Source organism: Lycorma delicatula, chromosome 2 (genome assembly GCF_047948215.1).
Source record: "Lycorma delicatula isolate Av1 chromosome 2, ASM4794821v1, whole genome shotgun sequence".
Taxonomy (NCBI): domain Eukaryota; kingdom Metazoa; phylum Arthropoda; class Insecta; order Hemiptera; family Fulgoridae; genus Lycorma; species Lycorma delicatula.
This window is the reverse complement of record NC_134456.1, coordinates 83,265,158-83,287,014: the sequence shown is the minus strand read 5'-3', so window position 1 is coordinate 83,287,014 and position 21,857 is coordinate 83,265,158. Positions and strand designations below refer to the sequence as shown.

Sequence of the window (21,857 nt, the reverse complement as noted above, 5' to 3'; positions counted from 1 at the left end):
TAGGAGCAAGGTCTCCTTGCTCCTAAAATGGGAGCGTGGTATGGGAGGGTTTAGGCCTACACCCTCCCATACCACGGCTCCATCACAGAGTCTCTACACATCCATTCTCATCCTAATAGCAAATATCTCAGCTAACCAGGGCTCGATGCCTAAACATCTCTTGGCGAAGTAAGCAATCAGACGGCTCCTAGCCACCTTGGTTGCTATTGTATCTATAACAGTCAGACCCCCTCTGCCATCCTCCACAGGGCTAAGAACTAAGGAAGCCAGCAATTATGTTCCATTCCTTTTCGGTTTTCCAGTTATATTACAGATCAAAACTAGAACTGATCCTTGGCAGCTCTCTAGGTACTTTGGTACATTCAGCTTCGTACCTGGGACTGACATATAAGACACGGTGCACAACATCAATGGCCTTACAATGCAAGCCTGAATCAAATCAAATCTGACAAACCTATCTTAAAATACTTTTTGGTAAAATAATATTTCTAAATTTATTTCTATTTAAGATCTTTTCTTCCTGGATATTTAGTTTTTACATATCCTTAAAAGTTTCATTAAACCAGGTGTCTCTATCTCAACACGAGGGTAGATTGTTCTTACATTTGAGTATTGGTTACTCTCAAACACTAAGGATTCTAGCCAAGTGGAATTGCAGTGACAGCCAGTTATCATAAAGGTTCTGCAATAATTTGGTCTTAACTTTGACTTTGCAACGATTCCATAACTGAAGAGGACTACAAGAGAGCAGGAGAGAAAGGCCATTTCCACTACCGTCTGCAAACTGGGCAGGTGAGTCAAAGAAGCTTAACAAAGACTTACCAAAGATTATATAGGAAATGAAGCCTCATTCTCAATAGTCATGTTTCTTCATGTTAATGCTGCAAGCCTTGTAGCAGAAGCAGTGGCTAGTTCACAGTCTTTACCTGACCACTTAGGGGAAGGCACCTGCCTTGTGACAATTCTAGTTGCCACACCACCCCTTCCATTCCCAGCCCTGATGGGCTTCACTGGAGGTCGTCTTTTATTAATCAAACCAAGTCTGGCCAATCTACCTTGGAAAGCACCACATCAAGAAAGAATCTGTGTAATATGCCAAATGGAGGAAATCCACCTAACAATAGACCTAAATATAGAGGTTGTATTTACACCCTCTAACTGATTACATCTCACAGACATCAACCAGGCCTCGGTCGGGATGCCACCGATGTAAATGCCTTGGCAGACATTTGCATCAGTAAAATACATATAAAATTTCGCCTTCACATAGGCCTCAAACGGACATCTTCACATCCAACCTAACATGATTCCCTCAAACTAACTGACCGAAAACGCGGAAGCGCGAACCCCGCGCCTAGTTCAGATTTGATAGCACCGTTTGTGACCGTGAATGCCTCAGAAAACGAACGAGTTGAAAGTTAAATCGGTGCTACACTCAAATTATGTCAAAATCATGTCTTATCAAAATTATGTCTTATGTAACATTGAAATTCAAACTTACACTCAAATAAGTCGACGAATTTAGGTCACCTAACAAGGGGAATGTAACCTCATTCCGGTCAGCGCAGGAGCTGGGGACAAACCCCAACCCCCACCCGGTCACATCATGGTGTCTCCGGTGGCATTACCAAGTCACGATCAGGACCGCCAACGGCTGAGGGAAGCCATGCCCCATGGTTTCCATACCACGGCGGCGCGGCCACCCCCACCAGCGGAAGCCCCAAAGCGAATCACAAACAATATCAGTATAACCGTGGCACGATGCCAATGCGCCTACCATTAACCAATCCAATGCCTAACCCGGGGTCCTACCACGATCGAGTACCTCGATTAAACTTCCTCTGCAGACCTACACACCGCAAGGGCGCGAAGAAAACCAGCCCCTATCACTCCTCGCGGATCATCCAGTTAATACGGAGTTCCAGAAAGGAATGTATTCTCTCGAGTTCCCTAACAGCTCGTGAACGTTCAACCTCGTATCGGGGCAGACGTAGAGAACGCGGTAGACTGTATCATCAATCCCACAATTCGGGCACTGATTCGAATCCACCAAACGAAACCTATCCAAACTCGCCCGAAAGGCACCATGCCCGAAGAGAAACTGTGTGATACTGATTGGGGAAGATCCATCCAATCGCACCTAAATCAGACACAATAGGAAATATACCACGCGTGTAGCGATCTGTGGGAGATTCGTCCCACCTGACCTGCCAAGACGCAAGGCCCCGGTCTTCAATATCCTGCTTTTGTTCTGACGTCAATAGGTTATTTACATTGGAAATATAGCTTTCGTTACGCTCATTAGCCAAAACATCTATTGGTTTGACTCCAGCTATAACAAAAACTGCCTCCCGCGAGACTGTTCTATAACCGCCTATAACAGCCAGCAAGAGGAGTCGATGGGCCCGCAGCAAAATGTTCGCGCAATACCTAAAAGCCATGCGGTGAGCCCAGACAGGCGCAGAATACAGCGTAATAACTTCACTGACAACTTTGTAAGGATACACATGGTACGGTAATTCAATCTCCAATCGGGATGAATGACTATGGAGTTCATAAAAAGTATCAGCGGTCTTTTTTGCTACATACTGTAGATGTTGCTTGAACCGAAAATTCTCATCTAGGATAACAGTATCAACAGGAAAGAGCAGTTTGGAAAGGCAACAAAAGCTACATTTATGTACTCTTAATAATTACAGAAAAACAAAGGGAACAAAAGAAAACAAAGCTTGTGATGTAGAGGAATATAATAAGAGGGCTATATAAAGAAGTTTGGAAATGTAAGAGAGTGAGGGATACATCGGAAAAGTTGCTCATTATTCTAAACGTGTATGAAGGAATGAGAATGAGTACCGTCATTTTCTCCAACGATATTACAGATACCCAATGGCAGCTTACAGTTTATATAACATGATTTTGTATAGTAGTAGTAAAAGAAAAGTAGAAAAGAAGGAAAATGTAAGCTGAAATAATGGAAAGGGGCATTGGAGCATAAAATATTTTTAAAAAACAAGACGAATACAACATACCTGTGGCTCAGAAAATAATTTGAACTGATGGGAGGAGAATTTTTAAACAGAGGTTAAATTAAAGCAATACTTGAAAATGGTGTTTTGGAGACAACATATATACTGCAGGTTAATTAGATGAATAGTAAAAAATTGGTAGGTATTCTGTGGGAAAGAGAATACATGTCAAAGCAGAATGAATAAAATTAGAAATGGAATTATTCATTTTTTAAGCAATATAAATATCTATTAATTTTAAAAAAATCATAGTTGTGTGATTTCTAACAAGAATTGATATAATTTAAAAATAGCCTGTATAAGCAGGGCAACCCTAACCGCAGGACTAAATGGGCTTATAACCCCAAGGCACAAGCCTCTTGGGGGTGGACATTTTTAATGTTGTTATATTTTTTTTTTATTAGTTATTTTTATTCAAAATCTTTCCATGATAAAAATAACCAACCAGACACCTCTAACCATCCCATGTATTTTCTTATGAAGACGGCTGCATTATTTTTAGTAGCCCATGGGTACCGAATATCTTATGATAGCCCTGCGTATAAGAGAATATATTAGTAGGAGAAAATGGTTGGACCATATATGACAAGATTTGAAAAGTAGAAATCTATCTAAAAATATCAAAAATGCATGAACAGAATAAAATGAGGAAGGAGAAGAAAATAAAATGTTTATACTCACAGAATTAACATCTGCTGTAGAATAAATTGCAACTGTTTTGATACCCATTTTTTTTGCTGTTTTTATGATCCTGCATGCAATTTCACCTCGATTAGCAATCAGTATTTTATCATAAACACTTTCTTTGGGATTAATTGGATCATTGAAGTACTCAAAAGCTGCTGTACTTTTATTGCATCTACCATTATATGTAACCTAAAAAAAATTACATTTATAAAAAATCATATTTAGTTTACAAATAAGAAAAATAAAATAAATTTTTTTATATATAAAAAAAAAATATATATAAATACATCATGGTTTGCCGACTCGGGAACACGCAACATACAGTTGCCCATGTGAGAAGCAATCCGCATCTAAATCTAAACCACACAATTCTAAAGATTGACCTTGAGCTTTATTGATTGTGATTGCAAATGCCAATCGAATTGGGAATTGCAATCTTTTAAATTAAAATGGTGTATCGGTCGGGATTATGGGTATTCGAGGAATGAGGACATCTTCACCTTTGAAAGGCCCCGTTAAAATCGTTGCTTCCACTACGTTATTCATCAATTTCTTAACTGCAAGTCGCGTGCCGTTGCAGAGTTTTGGCTGATTAATATTCCGCAACAGGATAATTGCCATTTTTTGATCGAACCGTTGCTAGAATCAATCTAATGAGGAATGTTTTCCCAGTTCCTCCTGGCGCATCCAAGAAGAAGGTCCCCCCAACTCCGTCATTTATCATTTGCATTATGCGATCATAAATGCCTTTCTGTTCACGCGTTAATTTGGGAATGTTTGATTCGACATATGACTGAAGATCACCAATGTTGTAACTCTGTTCACGGCGTAAATCCACATCAAATGAAGCAATCGCAGCTCGGGTGGGTGCTGGCATTCCCAATTGACTAAGAATTTTATTTGCAATAGCTAAGCACTTGATAAATATATTCAATATTTATCAATGCTTCGTTGTAAATGCCTTCTGTAAATTCCACGGTCATATTGGTATTTTCTAGGCGTACTCTATGCAAAATATCCTCAGCCATATGCGATCGATATCTTTTCCATAACTCTGTGGGAGATGAAGGGAAGCAAGCGATCAATATAATTGCGAATAATGCGCGAATTTGGTTTGGATATGCAGTGTTGCACGCGTCATTAATGCATATATCCCACTGTAGGTCGTTTTCTAATAAATTCAGAGCTTGGTGAAAGGCGCAGCTCAATCACGACACGATCACAAAGTACCTCGATTAAAGTGAATATTTAATTCAGATTGTATAATAATCTGAATCAGATGCAAGTGGATACGTTTTTATATTTTTTGTTAATAAACAATGTAATTGGGAACAGGTATTGTTTCACATGTGACTGCGGTTGTCGTTAGCTAGTATGGCGAGTGTTCCCCTCGCTTCCGGCAGATGGCGCGGTCACTGGTACACAGCTGACCGTTAAAAAAACTGTTTTCTCGCGGTCGCGGGTATGTGACTGATGCGAAAAATAGATAAAAACAATCTTTGATGCGGTTATATATCGTGCTAAAATTTGAGCCCAATTGGTGCAGAACATTTTGAGTTTTTGAAGGGTACACAAACGAACTTAACATTTTTATATATAAAGATTTGTGGGATGCGATAAAACACATCATTTTAAATGGTTACAAAAGCAGAGTAATGCTTACAAATTACAGAAAAATCAAACGGCGTTGATTTCAGATGTTAATAAACTGCTAACGTAAGTAGAAGTTGTGCTACTTCAGTGTACAACGTTATTCTCGAGTATGAATCTACTAATGAATTACGGTCTCCAAAGAAAACAAAACCCCGCAGGTCAATTGAGAAAAAGATGAGATTTTGATAAAAACGCGATTCGTAAAAAAATTACACGAATTTGAATTATTTAGAAATTGTTTAGCGGTGTATTATGTCCTTTAGAGGAGAATTCGGTTATTGTCTTCGACAACGCTTCTTATCATTAAACGAAAAGTATTCCAGCCGTGTTATAGAAAAACAATGAAATCAAAATGTGGCTTAGTTCAAAAGGAATAATTTTTGAAGAGGTTTAAGTTAATGTTCAATCACTGCAAAGGGTTTCGCGTATTAAAAGTAATTATAGTCCTTATGAAATTGGTTTGACACATAACGCCATATTGGTAAGTCGTGTTTTTATTCGGCTCCTAACGAATATGTTTGCCGGCCTCCGTAGCGCGAGTGGTAACGTCCCGGACTTTAATCCTGTGGTTCCGAGTTGGAATACCGGTCAGGCATGGCATTTTCATATGCTATAAATCATTCATATCATCATCTGAAGCAATGCATAACGGTGGTTTCGGAGGTTAGAAAAAACAAAAAAAAAAACGAATACTTAGTCGTATGGTTTCAGTTTTACTATTTGTGAATTTTGTTCTTTGCTTTTACATAGCAAAGAACGCTAAATGACCAAAAAACGATTGTTTGGTCATATATATGTAAAAAAATAACCTAACAAAGGATTTTTTGGTCATTATGTAGGGATATTATTTTCTGTGTATTTGGTTATTTCGACTTTTTTTTGTTTGCATAGTCTTAAGTCTATCTGGGCTATAAGAAAGTTGGGCGTTTTAATTTATTTACTGTAAGTCATCCTTCTTGGTGGCTTTTCTTTTTGTTTTGGTGTTTTTTTGTTTTTTTTTTTTTTAATAAAATACAGATATTTTAGCTGTTAAATATAATTCAAAGAAATTTGTTACTTAATCAGTTGTGATTTTGTTTACATTGGCAACGGCCATACGGGCTCTTTGTGATTGGTCGTTGTGTTTGACAGCGGCCATCTTGCATTGATCTGATTGGTTTTCCTTTGTTTACATTGCCATTTGATTTATTAGTCTCTTATTTATTAAAAAACTGTACAAATTAAAAATAGATAGATAGATTTATCAAAAATAGAAAAAAACAATCTTTGATGCGGGTTATATATCGTGCTAAAATTTATTTTTATCGTGTTTTTTTTTTTTTTTAATAAAATACAGATGTTTTAGCTGTTAATTCAAAGAAATTTGGTCGTTGTGTTTGACAGGCGGCCATCTTGCATTGATCTGATTGGTTTTCCTTTGTTTACATTTCCAAATTAAAAATGTACAAATTAAAAATAGATAGATAGATTTATTAAAAATAGATGAAAACAATCTTTGATGCGGGTTTATATATCGTGCTAAAATTTGAGCTCAATCGGTGCAGAACATTTTTTGAAGCCGTACACAAACGAACTTAACATTTTTATATATATAGATATATTACTATAAGTAGTGTAGAAGTGTATGTTCTGGTGTAAGTTCAAGGTCACTATCCCGGGGTGGGAAGTCGAAGGTCAAAGGGGGTCAAAGGTCAAAGGTTAAGATCATGATCAAAGGCCGGGGTCAATGGTCGTGGTGAGGGTCAGGTCAGAGGCCAAGGGTTGATGGTCATGAGTGAGGTCAAAGGGCATCATAGGTCACTTCATTTGCTAAAAGGTCAGAACGGAGGTCATGAAAGGTTACATGTAATGGGGATATGGTGGGGGCGATGAAATTAGTATATAAAGCGATCGGTTTGCCATTACTAGCATACGCTTTGGTGAGAACCAGATCAATTACTACTACTACTACTACTACTACTTTTTCTTCTACTTCTTCTGATAATATTTGAAAGGTGAGTTCGAGGTGTAAATTCTTAACGTATTTTTAGTGCGGATACCTAGCGGTGTTAACGAAGCACTTTTTAGTTTACTAAGTGTTTTTACCTAGCGGTGTTACGAAGCACTAGCGGTGTTAACGAAGCACTTTTTAGTTAGTAATAGGTGCGGATACCTAGCGGTGTTAACAAAGCACTTTTTAGTTAGTAATAAGTGCGGATACCTAGTGATGTTAACGAAGAACTTTATTTTAAGTCTGTAGTACCTTGCGATGTTATCGAAACACTTTTTAATAGGTTTTAGGACTAAATTTGCCATATGTTTTTCAGATAATCGTTTTAGAAGAAGTAGGGGGTGGTGAGGAGTATAATGCTGGAAGTTGAAAAGAATATAAATAAGGTAAAATAACAAAGCGATGAATACACTTACATCAAGAACTAATCTCCCAATATCACCAAGGAGGGTAAATAATTCACCACTCCCATGGCAGGCTATGAAGGATACGTCATCCGATGGTACGTCATCGGATGATACAGTAATCCTTCCACTCGCCAGGCTGGTGAGGATAGTTCTCGTTGTGGAGTTAACGAGCAAAAAAGGAGAATGCGTTCTATTCGAATTTAGGTAGAGTAAATATAATAGTAGAAAAAATAATAAAAAATTATTTTTTACATTTAATATATTTTTCATTTATTTGAAATGTTTTATGTTTTCAGATGGAAGCAGAAACGGCTAGGAAACTGAACGATACACCTACAGTTTTTCACTCAGCAGTATGGAGGTGGGGAAAGAGTACAAATTTCATAGTCACAGTTGATGAATCGCTATTTGGTGGGAAGCAGCTAGTTTTATGGATTGAGGACTATAAAGTGTTCCTTCCGAAAAGATATTTTGAAAGAGTAGATGAGAAAACAATACAAGATATGAACAAAGATGGATGTATGATTTATAAAGGGGAAAAAGATTTGGGTGGGAGGAAGATAATGAAACTGGTTGAATTTAAATAAAATGTATATAAATTTTTAAAATAAAAAAGGCGTTTAATTTAACTATCTTGGTTCTTTTTTAAAAATCCTTTCTTTGCGACCTATTGAACTTTATTTAGAGGGAGATTATGATGACCTTTTTCAACCTTGTAAAGAAATTAATTAAACTGATTGCAATGGACCTGTTTATTAGAATGTGATTTACGTCAATGGGATTAGTGTCATTTAGCATCCTTATCTTATTATTTATTTAATTTTGAAGTTATTTTGATCATTATAATAAACTCTTAACCCTTCTATCTCTACATAATAATTAGTGAATATAATACAATAGAAATGCATGTGCGTCAACTGATGACTTTTTAACCTTTTAAAAATTAAACCGATTGCAACAGACTTGATTATTAGAATGCGATTTACGTCAATAGGAATTACATCATTTTACATGCTTATCTTTTTTATTTAATAACCATTTATCTTTACATTATTAGTATTATATATTACAATAGAATGTATTTGCGTCAATTCGCGACTTTTTAACCTTTAATCATTCATACTATTAATGATAAGAGACAGCTGTTTTATATAAATAGCGATCGAAGTTTCAAAAAAAAAAAAAAGTTTCGAAAAATCAAAAAAAAAAACAAACCCATTCTCATACCACATTCATTGTGTTTAGAAGAAGCAGAGCACACATTTGAGAATTATTTCTTTCTTTTTTAGCAGCTACTTTTTAAGAGGTGAGTGATCTTTATCAGTTATTATTTTTTTCATTTCTTCTAATTATATATTGAATCATATGAGGTTTGATAGTAAAAACAAATTTTCGTTTTTGAAAATAGAATAAATTTTATTTCATTTGAAATACATTTTTCTTTTTTAAAAATTAAACTAAGTAAAGCTATATAAATATAATAACATTGAATAAAATTATTAACGTAAAATAAATAATTAGAGACAGTTTATATAGCGTAAATCATATGTTATATTATCGTTTAAGCATAAATAATATTTGCTCTAATAGATAAATTAGCACAATATACAAAAGAATTTTTATTTAAGCAAACTATTTACAGCTCTTTTAACAATTTTAAATAGAAATACAATATTTGTTTAGTTCAACTTAAGCAAACTATTCAGTTTTCTAATTTAACATTTTTTAATAAAATTAAAATATTTTCTATTTATAAAAAATCTTAGAATAGTTACGTTTTGTTTTACTTTTTCAGAAAAAAAATATGGAAAATTACGATTTGGCCTGTTTAAGAAGAGGTTGAGCAGGATCGAGTCCATCATTCAACTTCTTCGGCGAGATCTGATGGAGGTGAGGGTGCGTCGCAATAGAGACAATGCAAATCCCTTCAACGCGCCATTCGTCTCCGCGTTAGTCAGAGGCGTAAGGAGAGGAAGGATGTAACAAAGAGAAGGATGGTCCCACTCAAACAGGAGGAGCGCTCATCAAGATCTCACCTTACTCCTCCACCATCAACATCATCCCAACCTCCCCATCGATCAACGCCATCTCATCCCCCACCAACATCATCTCCCCAGCCATCAACTTCATCTCATATTCCTCCACCATCATCTCTTCCAACACCATCTCATCACACCCCCCACCACGATCGTCATCACATCCCAGCAATCTACTTCATCCTATCTTCACCCTCACCATTGCCATCAACATCATCTTCTCACACACCTCTTCGACATCAGGTGAAAAGCTCGAAACCCGATGAGCAAAAAGAAGATGTGAATTTCAGAAAAGTTAAACTGTCCGTCACGAACTTAGCTAAATATGTAGTCAAGATTCGTAACGAGCAGAAGAGTATTAAAAAGATTATGGAGAAATTAGTTCCTCCAATAGCAGAGCCGCCTTCTACGCCTCAAAGGTCGGGTGAGCTCAGCCCATAACCGGCGACTAGAGGGTGGTTAATGCCTAATTTAGTGGCAGAGTCGCCGCAGATAGATGCTTTGTCACTTAGGCTTTCTGAGCCTCCTTCAAGAGCGGCTTCGCAGATGGAGTGGAGCATCGGCCTCATCTCGCGGGAGGAACAGTCCGCCAGTCCGACGCTAGAAACAGCATCGCTCAGGCTTTATGAGCCTACGGGCGAGTCAGCGCTGTCGGAAATTAATTTCGATTCCGACATGCAAGAAGGTTCACCACCATATTCAGCGGACATGACCAGGATGTGGTGACGAACATCTTCAACTCCCTGATGAAGTAGGGGTGTATTTTTCATTTTTTATCTTTTCTCCATCAATATTAGTAGATAACTTTTAAAATTTTAATATTAGTCGGTAATTAGTATTTTTTTCTGTAAAACTTTTATATCGTTTTTTCATTATGAATATTAAAAAAAAAAATAAATATATATATTTTTTTAATTTTTTGTTTGTTTTTATTTTACTATAGACCTTATAATAAAAGCAGTATAATATGATTATAAAATATATAAAATGATTTATATTACAAATAGGAAACATTTTACCATGCAATTTTATTAAAGTGATAAATAGAAATTAAACATCAGTTCTATTAATGCGAAAAATAGAAAATAAACAATTTTTTTTAAATGTTACATATATACAATTAAATGTTACTTATTAATTACTATTAACAAAAATGTAAAGTGCAACTACTAATTAAACATAATATAACTAAAAACAATATTTTACATTTCAACTGAAAGAAGAGTTCATTCACTTATCTTTATAAAAGTCCTCCAGCAGACTGCGTAACGGAATCTGCTGCTACCATTTCTTTCCATCTCGTTGGTGCGATGAGGGTAGATGTTGATGGAGCATGGGTAGTAGACGTGGTACTCCCAGCTTTCACGCTGCCGGAAGGCTTACAACTTTTCCCACCTCGATAGTCACCACTACTGTAGTACAAATTTAAAAGATCATTACAGCTGTCAGTATAGTAAGGCGATTTATAAGTTAATGTGGATGCAGCTGTTGAAAAGATTGGTAGAAGCAGCAATAGACTTCAGTTTCATCGAGAGGTAAAAACTGCTGAAGTAAGAGCCTAGAGTAGTTTCATCCTTAAAGATGGTCGTATTTGCTTTATATCTTTTTTCACCAGCCTCTTTTGTAGTAGAATGGGAAGCGCTCAAAACGGGTTTTTTCAGGTTTTCTCTTCACACCACTACGTCTCCGTATTGACTCCTGATTTTCAACTGTTAAATCAATTGTCTTCATACGTATCTGGGTGGATTCTACTTCTCTTCTTATTTCGTTTGTGATATCCTGAATTAGATCTATCACATTGCTTATCTTGTTTAACTTCTCTAATATAGTAGCAGACAGCATCTGAAAAAATATTTAAAACATTAAAATCTCTTAGTTAGATTCTCCCAATAATCATTCACTAAATCTCGATAGCTATCACAAAGTTCTTCGCTGAGCAACGAATCTAAAAAATTATCCTTCTCTTTCTATTTAACGAGATATTCAATATTTGATTTGATTTTTTATATATTCCACTTTTCCCGATTCTGCCGATGCTGGAATAGCTTCCATCTCGCTTAAGTCTTCTATAAGATTGATAATAGGTTTCACCTCATCGGTGTCTTCCGTAAGATCAACAATAGGATTCAACTCGCTGAAGTCTTCTGAAAGATCGATAATAGGTAGTGGCTCGCTTGAGGCTTCTGAAAGATCGAGGAATGGGGGATTAGGCTCCTGAATAAATTGCACTTAATCATTAGATACACGTTCTAGTTCTTCAAATCCCATCCATCTCCTATAGTTACGTTCAAATTCTTCAATTAATACATCACAACTCAATTGTTCTTTACGTACCCATTCTGCATTCTCATAGCTTATTCCTTCCCATTTTACTGAGTAGTAAGTTACTCCCCGATGGGGGTTCTATCGAGAATGCCTTCAATATCGACCTCATTAAAACTTTCTGCCAGTTTTTCTTCTTTTTAAAATTGGTTGCCTGTTTTTTGCTTTTAAGCAAGTTTATTCTTTTTAAAAAAGGTTTTAAGTATAAATGATTTGAGAGACCATTAAAGCAGTCTTTCAGCTCTACATATGTTAAACCACATTATAACTCAATTGAAAAATGTGTTTTATAAAACAGTAAAATTCCAGAACCTCGATAGCGTTATAAAAATATTTCGGCTGCTTCAATGAAATCTTTACTTGAGTATGAATTTATCATCCAGTATTTATGACGTGTAATAAATAACGCTTCAAATAGAACATCAATCATTTTAAAAAATGATTTCTTATTGCCCACCTGTTCTTGTTAGGAAAATATTGGAAAACCAATCATCCGTTTTTAGAGCAATAAAAATAATTATCGGCTACAACTTTCTCTCTTAGCATATAACCCAATATAGTACTGAATTCATAAGTGTGATATAAGTCGAATGTTTTTAATTCATCACCATATTTAGTTTTTTTGTTATTATGCTCACACTTATATTCTTCTAAAACATTTTAAAGATTACAACTATTTAAAGAAAAGAGATTTTGCCATATGCAATTTAAACAAGCTTTAGGATTTTGCTCACTCATATTTATAACGTACCCAAACATGAATTGGGAATCTCAATTCTTCTGCACGAATTTGCTGTATTCTATTTAACATATATTTTTCCTCAACATCTAATTTAACACCTTTTAAAATATTTCTTAAAACTTGAAGCATGGAATATCCCACTAGAGTTAAGGGCGTCTCATGAACATTCGGTTGCACATTATACTGATGCGGCATTTCACACAAGCATAAACCTTCATAAGAAAGGTCAAGATCAAAGTTCAACGTCAAATCTCAAGGTCAATGTCAAAGTCCAAGGTAAAGGCCAAAGTCCATGTTCAAGGTCAAAATCCAAGGTGAAGGACAAAGTCCAAGGTCGAGGTTACGTCTTTTGTATGTAATATGTGTTAGTTAGTTTTGGTTTGTTATTGTAAGTAATGTTTATAGTTACCTCTTCCTGGTGTATTTCGTCGTGTTGGTCGTCTATCGTGTGTTCGTCGTCGAGTTCTATCACTCTCTGAAGACTGTCTTCTCCTGTCATTATATATAAGATGGCAAAGTGTATAGGGTTTATTATTCCTGGAGGTTTTTCTATTCGGTTTTGTTGTAATTCTGTTGTTATTGTGTAGTCTTCTTTTCTGTGGAATATCGTTTTTTTGAATTTGAATATTTTGATTCGTTGGTTGATTTGGATTTCTTCGTTTCTGTCTATGTTGTTTGTTATGGGCGTGGCTGTCGTTATGAACACTAATTTCTGTTGATATTCTTATGAAATATTTGAATTTCATTACTCCTGTTTCGTCTTCTACATACGGTTGTCCTAGTATCATGCCTGGATATGTAATTCTGTTTTGAAATACACTTCCCGATCCCAGGTATTGTGTTCCCGTTATAGTATGACTTAAGTCCAAGGTATGGTCCAAAGTACAGGGCCGGATCCGGCGATGAGTGGGGGTGGCTGCGTTGGAATTAAGCCTTGGCTTCTGCCATAGCCAGCATAGATCTCTCGCATTCGGCTGCTGCAACTACTACTAGTACTACTACAGCTAGGAAGAAGTAATATTATTGCTGACGTCACTACTACTACTAGAAAGGTGAAGCCAAGACGAGTAGAGGCAATTTCTAAAAGGTTATATAATTCATTACTTCGAGCATATAAGAAAGATGGAATATCAGTAGTTATCATGTTTTAAAAATAATACATTAGAAGATTGCAGGCGAAAGCATGCTCTATTTCCTTGAATCTGTTCGTAGAGTCCGCATATGACAGTCTCGCCCTTTTTGTATTGAATGCCATCTGAAAATATGAGGAATATATTAATATATTACGTTAATTAAAAAAAAATAAATTTAGCTTTTTTTGCAAAATCTTCAATACTCCATCTTCACACGTGAAATCGATAGTAATGTTCGATTATATTGAAAACCAACTGATAGTTAATTCTGAAGGAAGATAGTGAGCCTAAGTATCGTAGAATAAAGTTGAAAAGAGCATGAAAATGGATAATAGTTAATTTTGAAGGAAGATAGCGAACCTATTAACGCAGTCAGTTTCAATCTTCTGCAGGAAATCTTTACTTTAAATATCGATAGAGGATATCGCCTGTTATTTTTAATGAAGGTTATACTTTATCACCATTCAACAAGAGAGGAGTGAAGTAGATGTAGAGAAAAAGGGGATTACCCCGACAATGTATGAAATAAACTTACATCATACCCCATTAAAGAAATTTTCATCATACGAAAAATGGAAGAATTTGTTAAACATTTTTCAACGTTTCTAAGTATCATAAAATAACAACATAAATAGTATCATATAATAAGTATCATAAGTATTATAAGCTTATAAGTATCATAAATAGCTTTCCTGAAAACAACAGCATTGCTCAGAAGCACAAATTCAAATAGACACCCTGTAGAGGTGGGAGATATCGATCAACATTGTGCCTACACCTACTACATATTCTATGGGTTTTCCTACATCTCAGCATTTTAATAATAACTATATTTTTCTCAACCTCATGGTTTCAAATTCAACTCATGCAACTTATCCAGACCTACAATGATCTGAATCCTAATTTGCGCGAGTAAAACGTAAAAAGTATGGAAAATAATCTTCCAGGGTTTATATGTGGCAGAAGAGAATTAATTCAACGTATCTAAGTATTATAGAAGAAAGTTGAAAAGTACGTGAAAAGAAGTGTAATGAAATGTAGCAGGATCTAACCTTAGTGGAAATGGTCTTCAACGTTTGAAAAGATATAAGCATCAGTTTCAAATTCAATTCATACAACTTATCCAGACCTATAACGATCCGAATCCTATTTCGTACAAGAGTAGTTCCATATATTGTTCAACGTTTTCTAAGAAGAAAAATGAAAAGGAAATGCAGCACGCATCTCTAGTAGAAAAATGTAAAGACGTAATCTCCTTTTAGCCACCTCTTACGGTAGGTAGGAGATATCGTTGCCACATTCTATAACGATCTAGCCTACTCAGCAAATCACCATCAATACATAGCATTAGTTAAGATAGGAAGACATCTATCAGACGCTTAAAAGGTTTTTCACAAATAGTGAAACATTTTATAGTCGATGAGCATGATTTGCATATTACTAAGTGGCCGCATGGTACAAAAACTACATTCTTCTCATTTTTGCAACATATTTTACAAAGTAAATTTTTAGTCTGCTCATTTATTTTTCTCATTATTTTGCTAGTCAATTCATCGTTGCTCTCATTCATCTCTTCACTCCTCGCTATATTGAACGATATTACTAGAAATCGCTCTAAATGTTTTCTACATATAATACAGTCTTTCACTGAGAATAATCATGATCTACAAATAGCCAGATGCCTACATGATAAAACTCCTCTCCGCCATATAACAAATTAAACATAATAACGTATCCACCTTCGCCACATCTAGAAATCGAGCATCGCTAGATACTGCAACTATATCATCCTTTAAGTTTTTTATCAAATTCATCATTTCCACATATACTTTTTGTACTCTAGCAATAAAGTGCGAACTCGTTTTTATTATGGTAAAGAGGAATTGTCACCGAAATACCGCGCATGCCCAATCCAAGGATCGTCATGAAGTCCCCAGTTACTTAAACCACCTCCGCAATAGAAACAGATAACTTTATCACCTTTACCGATATAAAAAACCCTGTCTATGCGAGATTTTCAGACTTAAGCGCGCTAGAGGTGGGAAAATCTATATAGCTACGTAATCGAGCAGCTTCTAACATATAGACGGGAAATTTAGGATCAGCATAATCATATATATTATCTTCATCCCCATAATCATTTTCAATTAGTTTGTTCGTTTTCTCCATCCTGAAACAGAAAATATTTCCGATAGGGTTAATTTCAAACATTTCACGTTTACACACGTATGCGTTTCTAGAAAAGCGCGCATGGTAGCCTGCACGATTTTTCACGCTAGCGTGCACGCTTTTCAAAAGCCTATATGCTAGCACGCAGGCTTTTTTCACGCTTTTGAAATAGACGCGTTAATAGGTTCACTGTGAGGTTCACTGTGAATTATCCCAATCACTTTCTTCCTCTTCCTCTCCTGCAGGGATCGCACGAACCCGCCGAATAAAATTTCCCTGCAGCGCATCAGTACTCACAACTAGGAACGGGTTATTTATCATTTCATCAATGATCTCCTCATAATAACCCGCACTGATTAATGAGGTAAGGCGTATGTCGGTAGTGCTGGAGGGTATTTGACCTTGGTTGGCGAAACCTACAACACACACTACTGTAGCTTCATCGCCGCAAGAGTAGCAAGGCTCAGTCACTTGTGGTGAATTTACATCTTCATTTATAAGAATTATCTTATGGAAACTCTCATACTCTAATCTAGGATCAGTATTTCCACTTTTCTGCTCAACAAGGGCCTGAAGGGATATACTTTCATTATTCGTCAAATTCTTCAAGATGCGCAACCCCCAAGGCATCAGGAAGAATGCACGTATAACATTTGAGCGACGGGGGCATTTGCATAATATAATGCAGTTTTAATTTTAATTTTCGAGGGGGTGGTGATAATAGACTACGGATTGGTCTTCGAAAGGTGACAAGTTAGCTGCTATATCCTGAGGGGGACGATTGGGGGGGTAAGCTAACTGCATTATTCTTCTCCTCTCTCATTAAAGGAACAGCTACGCCAATCTTTCGCTGTATATGCGGGGCTAATACCTTCACTATAGCTTCCCCTCCTGAGGGGGGATTTAGCGCGTCTACCTCATATGTACCTAATACCATAACCTTTACCATCCCCCCCTCATAATCGGAAATATCTCTTATTCTACTAACTTGAGGCTCGCCTGACCCTTCATTTTTTATTCTAATCAATTGGTCTCCAATACGCACTGTTATCACTATTCCTTCCATCTGAAAAAGATACATGATCCTTCAACCTTTTTACCGCATTATCACTAAAATTGAGTGCTTCAACGCCGCTAGGTATCCGCACTAAGTGCTTCGTTAACACCGCTAGGTATCCACACTCTAATTAAAATCTAAGCGTATACCGTCAGGTATCCACACTCTTAAAATCTAAGTGCAGGTATCCGCACTAAGTGCTTCTTTAACACCACTAGGTATCCGCACTCTTAAATCCGCACTAAGTCCTTCGTTAACACCGCTAGGTATCCACACTCTTAAAATCTAAGTGCAGGTATCCGCACCAAGTGCTTCGTTAACACCGCTAGGTATCCACACTTTTAAAATCTAAGTACAGGTATCCGCACTAAGTGCTTCGTTAACACCGCTAGGTATCCACACTCTTAAAATCTAAGTGCAGGTATCCGCACTAAGTGCTTCGTTAACACCGCTAGGTATCCGCACTCTTAAAATCTAAGTGCAGGTATCCGCACCAAGTGCTTCTTTAACACCGCTAGGTATCCGCACTCTTAAATCCGCACTAAGTGCATCGTTAACACCGCTAGGTATCCACACTCTTAAAATCTAAGTGCAGGTATCCGCACCAAGTGCTTCTTTAACACCGCTAGGTATCCGCACTCTTAAATCCGCACTAAGTGCTTCGTTAACACCGCTAGGTATCCACACTCTTAAAATCTAAGTGCAGGTATCCGCACCAAGTGCTTCTTTAACACCGCTAGGTATCCGCACTCTTAAAATCTAAGTGCAGGTATCCGCACCAAGTGCTTCGTTAACACCGCTAGGTATCCACACTCTTAAAATTTAAGTGCAGGTATCCGCACCAAGTGCTTCGTTAACACCGCTAGGTATCCACACTCTTAAAATCTAAGTACAGGTATCCGCACTAAGTGCTTCGTTAACACCGCTAGGTATCCGCACTAAGCGCTTCGTTAACACCGCTAGGTATCCGCACTAAGCGCTTCGTTAACACCGCTAGGTATCCGCACTAAGCGCTTCGTTAACACCGCTAGGTATCCACGCTCACTGAACTCACCTTTCTAATAGTAGTAATAGTAGTGACGTCGCAATAATACTACTTCTTCCTAGCTGTAGTAGTACTAGTAGTAGTTGCAGCAGCCGAATGCGGGAGATCTATGCTGGCTATGGCAAAAACCAAGGCTTATATTCCAACGCAGCCGCCCCCACCCATCGCCGGATCCGGCCCTGTACTTTGGACCATACCTTGGACTTTAAACGTAACCTCGACCTTGGACTTTGTCCTTGATCTTAGATTTTGACCTTGAACATGGTATTTGATCTTGACCTTGGACTTTGATAAGACAGGCTGGCGTCAAGTGTGCCAGACTTCCCATCTCTATCCTACTTAGATGTTACAGCAGTCCTAAATCCAAAATTTCGACATCCTACAGCTAATCGTTTTTGAGTTAAATCGAGCGAGGTAAATTCATACATAGGAGTACGTTCATACAGACGTCACGCCGAAACTAGTCAAAATGGATTCAGGGATGATCAAAATGGATATTTCCATTGAGATCTGAAAACCGCAATTTTTCGCGATCACAATACTTCTTTTACTTCGTACAAGGAAGTAAAAATATGGACGACCGTCGGTATTGAAACCGAATATTAGAAAATTCTTTTATATTTAAAAGAAAGGTGAAATTCTAATTATCAAACAGGGTGATTCAAGAGGAAAGAGAAATAATTTGGAAACGAATTCTACAGCTTGAAATAAGAAAAAACGTTAATACAAACTTATATGCGAAATAAAACGCTTTATTATAGCGAAAAATCTCGCCCGGATTTCAGTTTCCCCGGCGAAATGAAGTCATAACGAAATTATTAAAGCGTTATATAATATTGATGGTTTCTTATGTTTTTGATATGAAAAAGAGAATAAAAAAGCCCCAAAACTGTATCCCTCCTATTTTTCACGATATTCAATGCAAAACAAAAATTCGGTGACGAAATACACTTTTTTTTAGGTTTCAAGTACAATAATTTTGTTAAACGACTAATAAATGAGTAAATTTTATAATCAAAACTTGTAGAGAATTTAAATCTGAGAAAAGTGGTGTAATAAAGTCCGTGAAAAAAATCAACTTTTATTGATAAAACCAAACGGAACAAAAGTAAATAAAAAAATCCCTTTCGGCATGCCGGAAGGCGGAGGTAGATTTCACCGGTGCTAAGTAGGAGATTTTCACCTCAAAGTTAACAAAAATTTCAAATTTACTGAATACGACAATGGTTGCATGTGAAAAACGTTTCACATGTTTAGCATACGACAAGCCCCATCTTCTTACAATTCCACCATTATTTTGGTCATCCCTTGCCGTAAGGGTTGGTATATCAAAAATTGTTTCAGACAAAAGTTTTAGGTAATGTTTAGTGGACTAACGACCACTTTAAACCGATTCGATATTGTGTGTTAAGGGAGGTATGATATTTTTTGTCTTCTAAAGTTCATTTTTTCCACCCCCTGGGCCAGAGGTGGGGGATATTAAAAAACTTCACCTAGTTAGGTTTTAGGCCTTTATCCAAAGAATTGCAGGAACTTTAAACGAATTTGATATACTTAATAAGAAAGTTATAGTGATATTTGTTTTTCAAAAAAACCGCATGGTCCGATTTTGGTCGTTAACGAACACGACCGAGATTTTGGGTCGTTATATTTTATGTATAAATTTGAAAGTGTTTGGCGCAAAATTGCGGCAGTTATCATGTCCACAAGAAAATAATATATATATAAACTTTTGAACTGACTGACGGTGGTTTTGGGGTCTGGGAGATGTGAAACGCAAAGATATTTCCAAATTTTCTGGAAGTCGAATCATACCCATTGTAGCTTTCTTATGAAATCTACCTAAAAATTGATGTGGACACAATTGACTTCCTTATACGCCTATTAAATTACATATACACATTTTTAAAAAAATGTAAAGTACATAAAATTTTATTTCATCAATAACTTTTGATATTTTATTCTTTTTTTATTGTTATTGAATATTATTTATTGTAACATTTATGTACAATCAGGGGTTAATAATTATTATTAATAAATCAATATGTTTAATATTAAAAAAAAAGTTAAAAAAAAGGAGATGAAGTCTGATGTGAACCGATGTGCCTACCCCTTGTAAGATCGTAATATTTTATTAATAAAAATGTTATTTGGCTCTGGAGCCAATGAAAATAAGTGCCACTTATGATATATTGTTGAAAAGCTCTCAAGAAGGGCTTATTATTGCAGTTAAGAAAAAGTCCAAAATCAAAATCAAAATTGGATTTTGGGCTTTTTTGGACACTTTTAGTCCCGTCGATTGCAATAAAATGGGAGGTGCACTACTAGATGTTACAACAGTCTTAAATTCAAAATTTCAACATTCTACAGCTAATGAGTTATACGAGATACATACGTACAGACGTCACGCCGAAACTAGTCAAAATGGATTCAGGGATGGTCACAAAGGATATTTCCGTTGAAATCTGAAAACCGAAATTTTTCCCGACTATAATATTTGTCCTTCGTAATTTTTACTTCCTTAGTAAAAATGTTATATATTTGTAAAAATTAAAAAAAACAGTTGTTTTTAGCACAATAAATTTAGACCCTAAAAAAATTAAAAACTTCTAATTTGTATGTGTATAGGCAAAATGCAATTATTGCTACCGGATTGCCAGGCCTGACGTAGCTGCAGATGTAATGCGATGTAAGTGTAAACGAACCGATAAACACTAGTCTGGAATAGACTACATGTTTACTATTAGAGAGAAGGTTGTTTTTTCCACTAAGTTGAATTACCAGTTCAAAACGTAGTATAAATGGTATAGCTATGGCAGATTTTAGAAATAAAACAAAGTGTTATTTTGTATGTAAAGAGTTCGTTCATTTATTAAATTTAATAATAGCTTATAAATATTTTATATACGTACATGTTTTATAGTATTTGACATGTTATATACAGTTATGATTCAGAAATTATTCCCATTTTTATAGTATAATTATTAAATTTATTTGTAGTAATTACTACATTTTGTTTAGAATAATTTATTATCTGTTTAACAGTAGTTTGTAATGCTGTGCTATAAGTAATATCTGGAAACCGGTTTGCATTGACCTTTTACGTATGTCCTATTATAATTAAGATTGACTGCTGCTGCAAGTTGATTTTACTTAAAGTAGAAGAGAAAAATCAGTTTAAAAGTACTCACTACGTAATATCCAAGTTTAATCTAGAAAAATTCCGTACGTCAGATATTAAACATATACTTCAAAATTTATATGCGTTGAAAACCAAGTCGATTTTACGGAAATTTTTAAATGTACATTTTTGGAGTTAGAACGACCAGTGGCTATTTTTCAAGCCGCAACAGGCGAAATTAAAATCAGCTCTTTCAAAATTAAAACGGATTCAGATAAATTTTGTATAAATAGAACAAATACTTGTGAAAAGCTTCAAAGTACATCTTTATTTTAAATGAGTTGTTAACATCTTCCCAAACAGAGGTCTTATAAATACTATGTGTTACCGTTACCTCGGTCTTGCTGGATTCACGGCCAGATGGTAACAAGCCCGATAACTCTCTGCAGGTCGATTATCTCCTTTTTCC

General features: G+C 36.0%; 1 protein-coding gene across 1 annotated transcript in view; it reads right to left on the bottom strand.

The window, feature by feature from the left end:
- LOC142318954 (propionyl-CoA carboxylase alpha chain, mitochondrial-like) overlaps positions 1-21,857 on the bottom strand; it is a 77,445-nt gene that overhangs the window by 37,228 nt on the left and 18,360 nt on the right. Inside the window, exon 2 of the mRNA XM_075355645.1 lies at positions 3,708-3,902. Coding sequence (XP_075211760.1) covers positions 3,708-3,902 — 195 coding nt within the window. The remainder of the gene's footprint in view (positions 1-3,707; positions 3,903-21,857) is intronic.